The sequence below is a fragment of the Lipophrys pholis genome (genome assembly GCF_963383615.2).
Source record: "Lipophrys pholis genome assembly, chromosome: 13".
Taxonomy (NCBI): Eukaryota; Metazoa; Chordata; class Actinopteri; order Blenniiformes; family Blenniidae; genus Lipophrys; species Lipophrys pholis.
Genome location: NC_137632.1, coordinates 10,336,946 through 10,349,367, shown reverse-complemented (window position 1 = coordinate 10,349,367; position 12,422 = coordinate 10,336,946). Strand labels below are relative to the sequence as shown.

General features: G+C 41.9%; 1 protein-coding gene across 2 annotated transcripts; it reads left to right on the top strand.

Moving 5' to 3' along the window:
• The first annotated feature begins 1,164 nt into the window (after positions 1-1,164).
• On the top strand, positions 1,165-12,422 carry chaf1b (chromatin assembly factor 1, subunit B). Of its 2 annotated transcripts, none has more exons than XM_080477823.1 (14): positions 1,165-1,255; positions 1,577-1,741; positions 2,792-2,924; positions 3,232-3,352; positions 4,647-4,750; positions 4,843-4,939; positions 5,066-5,150; positions 7,006-7,099; positions 7,207-7,276; positions 7,361-7,452; positions 7,531-7,690; positions 9,297-9,836; positions 10,623-10,711; positions 11,760-12,422. In XM_080477823.1, the coding sequence occupies exons 2-14, from the start codon at positions 1,616-1,618 to the stop codon at positions 11,942-11,944; spliced, it is 1,896 nt and encodes a 631-aa protein (XP_080333949.1). In that variant the 5' UTR covers positions 1,165-1,255; positions 1,577-1,615; the 3' UTR covers positions 11,945-12,422. The 2 variants fall into 2 exon arrangements, with proteins under 2 accessions (XP_080333949.1, XP_080333950.1); XM_080477824.1 differs by having other exon boundaries at positions 1,181-1,339.

Below are 12,422 nucleotides of genomic sequence, written 5' to 3'. Positions count from 1 at the left end.
TGGCTGTCGTGTTGTGTAGTGGTTAGCTTGCTTGCTTCACAGCAAGAATAGCTCCAGGTCGTTTCTGGGGTTGCATGGTCTTCCAGTGCATGGGACTGTTTTCTCCCACAGTCCAAAAGCATGGATTCGGGGGTTATAAGTGATTGTAAATTGCCTGTAGGTATGCATGTGAGTGTGGTTGTCTGTCTGTGTTTGATCTGCATGGTGGAACTTGCTTAGGCATGGATGGAAGGTTTCATTTGCTATCTAGACTGAATAATATTCATTCAGTCACTTTCCATACATGCTTGCAAATGCATTATTTGTCATTGTTTTTATCCAATGATGTAGGGTTATTCATATGAAAAAATGACACCATCAATTTATAATTTGCATTATATTCCTACATGTTTTATATAACTGAATGCTGTCTTTGCAGAGTATGCATGTTATCCTTGTGTGTGTGTTTTTTTTCTCTATTTACTCCAATGTCCTCCTGTAGTTGATAAATGTGTTTGAGGAAAATGAATGACTAAATATAACTTTAAAATGAATGAAATGGGGGTGTGGTGGACTAGACGTTGCTCCCCGAGTAAGGTCCTTGAACCCCCCAACTGCTCCCTAGCGATGGGTTAAATGCAGTGGCCAGATTTCCCTGTATATTTGTTGTATATGTGACTAATAAATCATTATAGGAGGACGAATTCAATCAATCCATACTCTTTAATTGCGTGTGAAACGTGACAGATGAAGCATTATTAGTCATCCTGGTGATCCACGACATTCATATATATGCTTTTTGTAAATTTAGTTGTAGGAGTTTACATGCACAGATTTCACGTCGGTTGTAATGCAAAGACTTTTAATTATATATAAATGTATTATTAGCCTGTATGATTTACTATATTACCACCTTGGTTAACTAGATAACTGTGGCCACTGGCTAGTGTATACAAGTTGTATGCAAGTAATCTCCGACGGGGGAAATGTTTTACTGTGTGCCCTTTTCCCGTTTCAACTATGCACATATGTGAATGTGCCACATCTGAGGTATAATATCTGCATTACCAGTCACAGGTACAGCAGATGCGCTGCTCAACCGTGCCTGTCATGATGAAGTTGTCTCAGGAAGGTTGACACCGAGTTAGCCCCGCCCCCTCTGTTGTCGTCCAATCATTGCAGCCCACACACCGGAAGTTTTGAATGAACCGTACGCGGGAATTTTAGTGAGCGAGCTGGACGGCAGAGAGGAGAAAAAAGTCTAACTTACTCCGAGGTAACTTTAGTTTGAAGAATAAACTAGTGTAATCAGCGTGGGTTTATTACTAACACGCTTACGAAGTTTCTCTCACGAGGCTGTGTGAGTATCCGGTTCTGTCCGTTCATTTAGCTACAAGTCCATAGAAGGTAGCTGCTAACAGCGTTAGCTCCGGTGATGTGGGATTTATCGACACTGCGGGCTACTTCTGTCCTTTTTACATTATTTGTATGTAATCCATAATACGTGTCCTGTATTGACGGTTTCGCATCGCTTCAGGGATTATGTACCTATACTTTAATTTATTTAGAGTGTCTAATACTGGTTTTTTGTCCCCAGAGGTCGGTGTCGCACATTAAAAAAAAAAAGAAAAGAAAAATGAAGGTGGTAACTTGTGAAATAGCCTGGCACAACAGAGAGCCGGTGTACAGTCTGGACTTCCAGCACAGCACAGATGGACGCTTTCACCGACTGGCCACAGCTGGAGTGGACACTACAGTCAGGGTGAGTGGACATTCACTAAATCTGAACTAAGCAGTTACTTAGGAAGGAGACGAACGTAAAGGAAAAGATGTTAATAGATGATGACGGTAAGTGCACAGGGAAATGTCCCCCTAAAGATCCATTAACTCCATTTTAGGGAGACAGTTTTGTCCATCCATCCATCTTCTTTAGGGTTCAGTTGCACTGTGATAGTGCAGCAGGTCTGTGGGAGTGTGAATAATGCCATCCAAGCCTTTTCCAACAAGAGTTAATGCAGCCCGTTTGACACCGAACACAATCAGGACTAAAGATGTCTGAAAGGACGAAACAGAAGTAACAATCACTGGCTCCTCGCAGCCGATTCTCTTTCTTGATCCCACAGAGAAATTCCTGCCGGTGTTTTGACACACGTTATATGCCGTCTTTGCATTCTTACCTGTAATAACCAAACAGCAGAATTCTCTTATGCATTGCTTTGTATATAGTTCAACGTGTCTTTGTTTATATCTTTCAGTCCATTGTCAAAAATGCAAAACCTCTTTAGAAGTTTGAAATCTTTCTTCTTCCTCCTCGTCCGCCTGTGGTCTGTACCAATAGACACCACTACAAGTGTTCTATTAATAAAGATGCAAAATATTGTATTTGGTATTCAATTCCCTTGTTCGGTACACGCTGGAATTGCTTTAGATTCTCTTGAATATTAGATGATATTATGCATAATATAACTTTTTGAAGATTTTTCAGATTTTTACATTACAACTTTCATGTGTTTTTTCAAAATTGTTGAGCCTCTTCTCATTTTTAATGGTGAGACCAATTTGGTTATTTTGTGCCTTTCACACAAGGTGCTTTATGGAGCACACTGGTTGTGTGTGTGGTTGTCTGTCTCTGTGTTCGTCCTGTGATGGACTGGTGACTTGTCGAGGCTCGGATCAGCTCCATCATCCTGCAACCCCGAGTTCGATGAAGCAGCATAGAAGGAGATGGTTGGATGTGTTTCTCATGGATTCGCAGCGAGGCCTGACTTGAATGTTGTTTTTTTATTGAGCTGTTTGTGTCATGTTGGTACAGCTGTGGCGGGTTGACACGGGACCAGATGGGAAGGCAGCGGTGGAGTTTCTGTCTAATTTGGTGAGACATACCAAGGCTGTCAACGTGGTGCGCTTCAGCCCCGACGGGCAGCTGTTGGCTTCAGGAGGGGATGGTGGGTCACATTTACACTTACCATGCAGACGCTTGCAATTGTGTGTGTGTGTGTGTGTGTGTGTGTGTGTGTGTGTGTGTGTGTGTGTGTGTGTGTGTGTGTGTGTGTGTGTGTGTGTGTGTGTGTGTGTGTGTGTGTGTGTGTGTGTGTGTGTGTGTGTGTGTGTGTGTGTGTGTGTGTGTGTGTGTGTGTGTGTGTGTGTGTGTGTGTTTTAAAAAAAAAAATTAGATATTGGACACATTTTTTCAGCATAGAAAATCTGCTTAAAATTTAGTGATTTTATTTGTTTCTTTGTTTTTTGATACAGATGCAGTGATTTTGCTGTGGAAGCTCAATGACTCTAAAGAACCAGAGCCGACTCCCCTGTTTCAGGACAGTGAAGACGATCAGCTCAACAAGGAGAGCTGGTCTGTTGTCAAAACGCTAAGGTAAGCAATAACAGAAGGTCCATACACCTATTGTACTCCATACAATGACACATGATCAATTTTGTGGTCCTTTTTGTCTTTGTTGTAACAAACTATTTCTATCAAGCTAAACAATTACCTCGTAAGCATCTGTGCAATAGTTTTACCTAAGCTTCCTCGTTCCTGTCTAGACCAACCTTTTTTTTTCCTTCATGTCCTTACCATTTGGAAACTTGAAGGTCACAACTGATAATTAATTTGATGTGATTATGAGAAAAGCAATATTTCAAAGTGGTGGCGGTATTAAACCAATGATCATTACCAACCCTTTGTGGGTTTTTTAGCACATGAAGCCAGGAAACGTAAGTCTCCGTAGACAGCGATGTTAAAGATGTAGGAATCTGTATTGAGAGTAGGGAGCAGGTTAACTAGAACCAGGACAGGTGGAGGTTTGAAGGTAGGCAGGAGTAGAAGAGTGCATGTGAAGCAAAAGGGTGGTGAAAGAGTGAGGATGTGAAGATTGGATGTTGCCAAGAAACAGGAGTTTTAAGTGCTCAGGGTCAATGGCCCAAAGCAGTGGAAAGTGTGAAAAAGAGATGGGGAGAGTGAAGACAAAAATGGAGACTAGTGTCAGCAGTGATCTGTGAAAGGATCCCAGCTATGTTGACATGGACGGGCCAACAGGATGGTATTGAAATCAGCCGTATTATGATGATTGGATTTCATCATTTCCGTATTCACTGACACACCAATGAGGACCGTTGTCATGCAAGGCCATTTGAGCTTCACCGTCTTGTTCAAGGACACTTTGAAACATGGACACATGGATGATTTACTCGTCTGGAGCTGGCAAAGCTGCAAACATTCAGGTTTGCAGTGGGAATGACTGGAATGGACAGGAAGTAGGTGTTGAGGATGGAGCTGCCAGGCCAGGAGGAAAGGACGTCCAGCAAGGAGGTTCATGGATGCAGTGAGGGAGGAAATGTAGGCAATCGGTGTGAAAATGGAGGATAATGGAGATGGGGGCAATAGAAATCCACTGTGGAAACGTCTAATTATAAAATAAAAGGTTACAGGTTATAAGAGGAGGAAAATCATTGACGCAAAATTAAAGAAAATTCGTCCAGGATGCCTTCTCTTGTTTTGATTAATCCTAGTCTCAGTTTGGAGCTCCACTTGTGTGTGCATTTTACATCCGCAGTGACCCGCATTATCTCAGTAAAACAAAACAAATTAGTATCTCGAAGCCCTGGCTGTGTTTATGCTGAACTTAGTGCAGTATTCTCAAATGTTCTTGTCATTTTCACTTTTCAAGGGGCCACATAGAGGATGTTTATGACATCTCGTGGACACGCGATGGAAACTTCATGGTCTCTGGCTCTGTTGACAACACTGCTATCATGTGGAACATCAACAAAGGTTTGTTCAAAGTGTAAATGAATTTATGTTTGGTTTCATTTTCTGTTGTCAAAGTGCTTGTGTTCATTGTGTTTGCCGTGTTTGGGGTTCAGGACAGAAGCTGTGCATCTTGAATGACCACAAGAGTTACGTGCAGGGCGTGGCCTGGGATCCTCTGGGCCAGTATGTCGCGACGCTGAGCTGTGACAGGTAGAGAATAAACGAACGGGGGGGAAAAAACACTTCCTGTTTGTTTCCATGACATATTTGAATTTGACCCAGTGGGTTTTACAGCAGCTGGATATTCAGGGTCTTTTTATTTTTGTCTTCCTTCAGGGTGATGCGTGTGTACAGCGCACACACTAAGAAGAAGGCCTTCTGTGTCAGTAAAATGAGCCCTGTGCCACAGGCAGAGGGAGAGGTCAGTGGAATCTGTTTTTACTTTCTTTTTAACATTCTTAACAGTCGTGGGATTCCTCAGCTGTAAAATCAAGATAGTCCGACCTGCAAAGCAAATACGTTATCATCATACACTCTGAACCAGTGGGCCCCTTTCAAACAAAGTTTATTTGTTGTGTTTAGTCTAAATTTGTCATCCTTCCAATTGGTTGGAGTTTTTACAATTTCCATAATTCTTCTTCTTTTGTATTTAGAAGAATCTGGTGATGCAATGGACTTTTACATTGGTCACTTTCAACCTCATTTCAAATTTTTTAAGTAGTGTACCATCTAAGAAAATGTTGAGCTCTGCTATCAGCAACCTGAACACACAGCGGCTTGAGAAGTAACGCATGGAAAAATGTATAATGGAAAAACATACAAAGGTTGACTGACGACGCCAGAAAGTGCTGGAGGAGAAGCTGCAAAAAATAAAAAGTCTACTTGTGGTAGTTGAGCATGCCACCGCCGGGTTCCCCCACAGAGACGCAGAGTCAAGGCTCCCCCAAAATCATACTTCTTTTATTAAAGTAACACAAAAAAACTCCAACTCGCATGCAGGCTTTTCAGCCTGTCACACCGAGTGTCTGAGCGGCTCCTCCTTTATGGGCAGAGAGGTGAGGCCGTGCACCTGATTCCCGTCAGGGGCTTATTTACCTCTCTGCCATACGACTAAAATAGCAAAATAAATAGAAATACAATTGAAACAAAAATCCTTAAAAAAAAAAGTGATGAAACCACCAAACCCAGTTACCAAAACAGTTTAAAACCTGATAAACCTCTTCCCTTCTATATTGTACTCATGAAACATGGACTTCAATGCAACATGAAGCAATCTTTGTAGATGTGGCACAACTTCACAACGCAGCGTTATCCTCACTTTAAAGGTTAAACATCTTATGTGGCTTCAGATGAATTTCATTTCCTAGAAAGTGACAAAATAAATATATAAATAAATGTCTCAGAACCCCAGACAGTCTCTACTTTAAATACCGGTGTTTACAACATTTGATCATTTTTGCTCTGCTGTCAGTATCCTCAACTTAATTGGTCCATTTCTGTTGATGTTTTGGTATAAGCTCACACTAAAGGCCTCATAGCTGTATCTTTTAAAGTGTTTTTATCAGTTGTCGTTTTCAATTTGTTGCACTTTGTACAACAATAAATATATTCTGTCTCGGGTGATGTATCATATTCAGTGTGCCAGTCCAGATCAGTAGATCTGCCTTTTTTTAAATTCACATTTATTTTCCAACAGAATCACGTTTTGCAGTTAATCAAATAAACAATCAAATGAACTGCTTACTTTATAAAAAAAAAAAAAAAAAAGTTTCCCACATTTACCACTAGGTGGCAGATGAGTAATGCACCCAGAAAAGTCCTGTCAATCTTCTCTCTCAGTTTTAGGGCGAATCATCAGTGGCTGTATCAGAAAATATAACTGATGAACTAAATTCAACCGTCACCAGACGTGACATGTTTGTAAAAATATATGTTTTTTGAAATGTCATCCAAAGCAACGCTCGTCACCGTGATTTTCATTCTACTGCAGGATTTCACAAATCTGTTCTTTATAGTTTTCAAATGTATTTCCAGATTGCAGTTCCCTTGAAACTAAATACCTTATAAATGTCCCAGAATGCCTTCCAACTCTTAAGAAAAGTTAATCAGGTCATGATATTATTAAAAACACAAGAGGACACATAAGGCACAGCTTAACTGTCTACCAGAGTAGCAGAAGGTTTTTTTCATGATTCTAACCGGTGACGCAGACCGTGCAGTAAATGAAAGTTATCACGTAATCGCCCACAGAGCTACTATTGTTTCCACCTTTTCAGGCGAAGCAGTACAGAATGTTCCATGACGACAGCATGAGGTCCTTCTTTCGGCGTCTCTCATTCACACCTGATGGGTCGTTCCTGCTCGCCCCTGGTACACACACACACACACACACTGAAATTAAATTTGTGTCTAGGGATATATGATTTGCTCAAGAATGATTTGTATGAATTACGCTCGCTCTTCTGTTTTGACCTCAGCTGGATGTGTGGAGCTCGGGGAAAACATCATAAACACCACGTACATCTTTTCCAGGAAAAGTCTAAAGAGGTGATTTGTGTCGCACGTTGCAACGCCACCAGGACACTCTGAACACCACACACACCCTTAACTGTGGATCTCTCCGTCCTAAAGGCCTATAGCGCACTTACCGTGTCCAAGCAAAGCCACGCTGGCTGTGCGCTGCTGCCCCGTCTACTTTGAACTGAGGACCAAAAAGGGAGAAGGTACGTGCGTTTCAACGAAGACGGCGTTCTTTTCCTTTTTGCTTGCGTTTCTCACTTCGCTCCGTTTCTCTCCTGCAGACGGCGCCATTCAGCCTCTTCCCAATGTATTCCAGTTGCCGTACAGGATGGTGTTTGCGGTTGCCTCCGAGGACTCTGTCCATCTGTACGATACGCAGCAGACGTTTCCCTTTGGCCTCGTGTCCAACATCCACTACCACACACTCAGTGACCTCACATGGTAACCCAACACTTCCCCTCGTGCTGGCTTCCTCACAAAAAAACCTGAAATGCTGTGAGCGTCCTCGACAAAATATCGTCATTATTTGAGTTGTATCAAGAATTTTAGTTGAATTATTTCTTTATTTTTTCATTGACGTGTACAAAAACAACTTTCATCTTAAAGAAAAGCTGCTTTGTCCCTGATTCAGCACATTATAGTACTTATTACAATGCCTGCAGTAGCATTAGTATCATTAGCAATAACCAATAAAATTCATCACCTGGTCTCCTAAAATACAGAGTATTAAAAAAATATTTTGCGATACATAATACAAACAATCCAATGAGAAAGGACACAATATTACAATTTGGACAGTATTCAAAATGTAAAAAAAAGAAAATAGACGATACAGTCTTTAAAAAATGATTATTATTCACGGTAGAACAAAGACAACAAGTCACATGATTAAAGTAAAAAGTTACTATTTCATGAAAAGCCTTTGGATTTTATGGCAGTGGCAGAAAAGTTGGGACAGGAGCGATCAAAAAGAAGCGTGTCGTGTTGCAACCATCACAATCAAATTGAGGCAATTCAGGTTGCTGGAGCCGATCCCTGGGATAGCTTCGTGTCACCAACAGTCCAAACGCATGTTTTGCTGGACTGTGAGCGTAAACCAAACCACCAGGACGTATGGGACGGACATAAAAGCTCCCAGACGCAAACGTGGGACATTCCCACAGTGCCAGCAGCGACACCACTGTGCTGCCTTTTCTTAACGCTAAATTTACTTCTATAACACAGTTTACTGCTCAGCAGTCACATTCACCCGTTCATGCACCGATGGTGCTGCGCAAGGTGTTCGCTTAGGGTTCGGTGTCTCGCCACGAGGACGCCTGGACTCTAATGCCGCTTTTCCGGGACCCACTTTGAGCATTAATAATGTCTTCTCTTCTCGAGGCAACGGCGTACCTGCTGTCTGTCTGACTGAGGGTGAAATAATTAAGACGTCACGTCTCACTGCGAGTAACAAACTTTATCTCGTTTTGTATGAGAGGTGGTTTGTTTGTTTTTGTTGTGGGGAAAAAAGACTTGATTATATCTCACCTAAGAAGGGAGAGCCTCCAACTTGTAAAAATCACTAAAGGTTTCAGTCAAGAGAAAAGTTACTGTAAGTAACTCTAACTTTGGAAGAAATCCCCTTTCCCCTTTTAATTTGACTGGATTGAATGAAATCAAGCCCTTTAACCATTTTTAGGGCACTTAATTCAATTTTTAGAAGTAAAAAACACTCAAGACCATCTTCTTTTTTTTAACTTCTGCTATTAATCAGTCTTACAAAACACAATCCAGTGTTAATGTGTCTTAAAGGTCTGTTGGAAAGTGTGAACCTGGTCAGAAAAAGCTCAGTAGGATCAAATTCTCACTGGATGTTTTAAAAAAAAAAAAAGTTCACAATCCTGTTTAGTCTTGCTAATAACCACATGTATTCGTGTCCTGCAAAGAAAAGAAAAAGAATTGCTCTGTCATGGTTTTAACCAGGTTTTCATGTCGAGGTGTAAATATCTGAAGGACACTCTCCGACATGTTTTTCGTTTGACTGAGTGTCTTTATGTATCCTGTTCAGGTCCCATGATGGCTCCTTCCTGGCCGTGTCCTCCACTGACGGCTACTGCTCCTTCCTGTCCTTCTCTCCGGGACAGCTGGGGACGCCGCTGAAGGAGCCGCCCACCCTGGAGGTCTTTGTTCCCAACAGCGGGGAGAAAAAGGGCAAAAAGGCATCGGCAGCCAGGAACTCGTCTCCTTTATCACAACCTCCCAGCTCGGCCCAGACTCCGACACCGCAGAGCAGTGCGGTCAAAGACGCCCGCTCCGCCACCCCGCCGGAGGAAAAGAAGAGCGTCGCTGCTCCCAAATCCAAACCTCCGCCCCGGAGGATCACCCTCAACACGCTGGAGGGCTGGGGGAAGACCAGCACCCAGAAGACCACGGCTCCGTCACCATCTCAGACCACAAAATCTCCTCCGCTCACCCCCACTAACTCCTCCAAAGCACTGCCACGCCTCACGCCCCTCACTCCCTCCACTCAGAAAGTCCTGAGTGGTGCCAACAGTGTGGAGCCAACCACCCCCAAGGGCACGGCCACCCCCAAGGGGCCCACCCCCAGGTAGATATGGCTGGAGCCGAATGGCGTCCCTCAATCACTGTGACAGAAAGTGAAAGCAGAGATTATTATTTAACGTTCTTTGTCCACATGGATATTTCATTCGTAGTGGAACTCTCGCAGTTGTCATAAAATGATTTCATTTGATTCGGTTGCGTTGTCTCGTCTTACAGTTTGGACAATGAAAGTTGAATTAGTTATTGAAGTGCTCCCTGATCCAGGACTGCATAATGGGAATGCTTCAACTATCCAGCTTTGTTTTGACTGGAGACGCTCGGTCAGGACAAGCTGCTGCTCTCCCCTTCCCCCTAATGGTTAAAGTAGCTAAGCTGATTATCTCTAAAGATGCTGTTTACATCAGGAGCAAGAAATCGCTGTGACCTTTAAAGTGTGTTTTATTGTTAAGCGTAATGCAGGAGAAATGTAAACGTCCTGGGACTTTTGATATTTTTGGGGGGCGTTTACATGCACCCAAATTCAACAGAGTGAACAAAGCCCTGTCTGGTACGAGGGTTCGTTGGACCCCCCACTGACTATAAAATAATAATCACTCTGACAGACTGCTCTCAGACAATGGCAGGCCTGCTACGCTCATATGCACTGTTTTTTTTTTTTTGGTTGTAGATTTCACTGTTGGGCAACAATTGCACCAGTGAAACAAAGAAAATGCTACATTGAGTAAAAACGGATCACTTTTCTTTCACCTTAAGGTGTTTTTATTCATGATTTACTACTCCCACTCTTTGTCTTCCACTTTAAAGCTTCTTCATTTGTTGCATTTGTTTGCAGGAGAGTTTCTTTGACTCCCGTTGCAGCTCGATCTTCAGGCTTTGGGGCACTGTTCAACTCTCCCTCCTCCACAGAAAAGGCCAAACATGGTTAGTGAGAATTACTTCCTCATTTAGAGCCGTAAACGCCTCGTTTCTGCATTTGAACTTTCTCCAATAGGGTCATTTCTTTAGCTTCACAACAGCAACATGTTTGCAATTAATAGTTTTAAAATACAAATTTGGCGAACATTTTGCTTCTGAAAATTAGTCACAGGTGGCAAAACGGTCTGGATTATTTAAACTAGGAGCAGAAATTATTACAATGTGTTTAGATTTTTTGTTTTTGTTTTTTTCCAGATCAAAAATACAAAATATGCAGAACAATATAATGTGACCAGTATTTATCATCGTCCACAGCTTCGCTATAAACAATAATAATAGATGGTGTTTAGATCTGTTGCAGTCAATCACTGACATCTGGAAACGGCTACAAAGACAATGGACACAGTAACAAACAAACAAACAAATGTGTTAAAATCACTTTAGCCGAGTCTGATAAGCTAAACTTTATTTGAAACGCCTCAAAGTGAGGAAACACTTTCTAACAGCTATTTGTTAAAATTGAGTACAAATAAAACCAAACTGAATTAATTAGTCATTTAATCAGTTAAAAAAACAAAAAAACAAGGGGGTGGAGGGATTAGAAACCGTTTGAAAGTGCAGACTGAATTACATGATTTAACCATATTTCAAAATGTTGTTGTTTTTTCTCCTGGTGGATTAGCCTGAGCGATCACATTGCAACTTCAATTCAGTTAAAAATTATTGATTTTTCACAAAAATATATAGAGAAATCAAAAATCTCACTTTCTCTTGAACGTTTCTGTGCATATTTGTTACTTGAACACTGCAAAACCTTCCGTCTGTTGGGATATGATACTACCAGGGTGTATCCGTTAATAACACCAGCAGGAAGGCCTCTGATTGGCTCCAAATTGATTTAGCATTCTGCCGGCTGCTGTAAAGAACAATCGTCAGCGTATGGACGAACAAGGATCCAGGAAGTGCCGGGCTCGCGCCCACAGAGAGGACGCTGCAGATCACGCACGTGCACAAAACCTTCTGACGGCTGATGTCTTTGTTTCTCCGCCACCAGAGCGCCCTTCTCCTCCCACTGATCCACTGTGTCAACCTCCCGAGTCCAAACGGCCCAAGACCAGCGGATCTCCAGCAAAGACCAGCGGATCTCCAGCAAAGAGCAGCGGATCTCCAGCAAAGACCAGCGGATCTCCAGCAAAGAGCAGCGGATCTCCAGCAAAGAGCAGCGTCGCCCAGGATTAGAGATTATTGGGAAACGGTGTGGCGCCGTAAGGCCAGAGCAGAGTGCCTGGTGCAGAGAGAGGCCTTCAGATAAAGGCTTCCCGGTGTGACGGCAAAGTTTATACAGCTTCTGAGCGGAGGGCGTTTTTCATTCAGCCACATTGAATTGATTCTTTTGTAGTTGTGTTTTATATCATATAGTGAACAGGGAATTAGTTCTTTGTATTATATTTGATTTGTGTGACATTTAGAAGCCTAAATGTCTTGTGAACCAGAAAATTGTCTCACTTTTCTCTCATAAATATGTACTTGTTATAATAAAAAAAAAAAAGTGCTCTTATAAAACAAAAAAAAGGCTATTTTAAGGGTTTTTATTTTGTGATGTTTAATGTAATGTGACTTTTACTTGAAAAAGTGCTTCTGTAGGGAAAAGAAAAATCGAAATGCTCAAGCTTTTTAAGAGTCTGTATTATTGATAAATAAAGGAGTTTTCAAAATA

Bases quoted from the DNA above. Each gene is read 5' to 3' on its own strand.
- chaf1b (XM_080477823.1), top strand. From the start codon at position 1,616: ATGAAGGTGGTAACTTGTGAAATAGCCTGGCACAACAGAGAGCCGGTG. The intron at 2,925-3,231 runs GTGGGTCACATT...TTTTTGATACAG, and splicing joins GTTGGCTTCAGGAGGGGATG to ATGCAGTGATTTTGCTGTGG. The intron at 4,940-5,065 runs GTAGAGAATAAA...GTCTTCCTTCAG, and splicing joins GCGACGCTGAGCTGTGACAG to GGTGATGCGTGTGTACAGCG.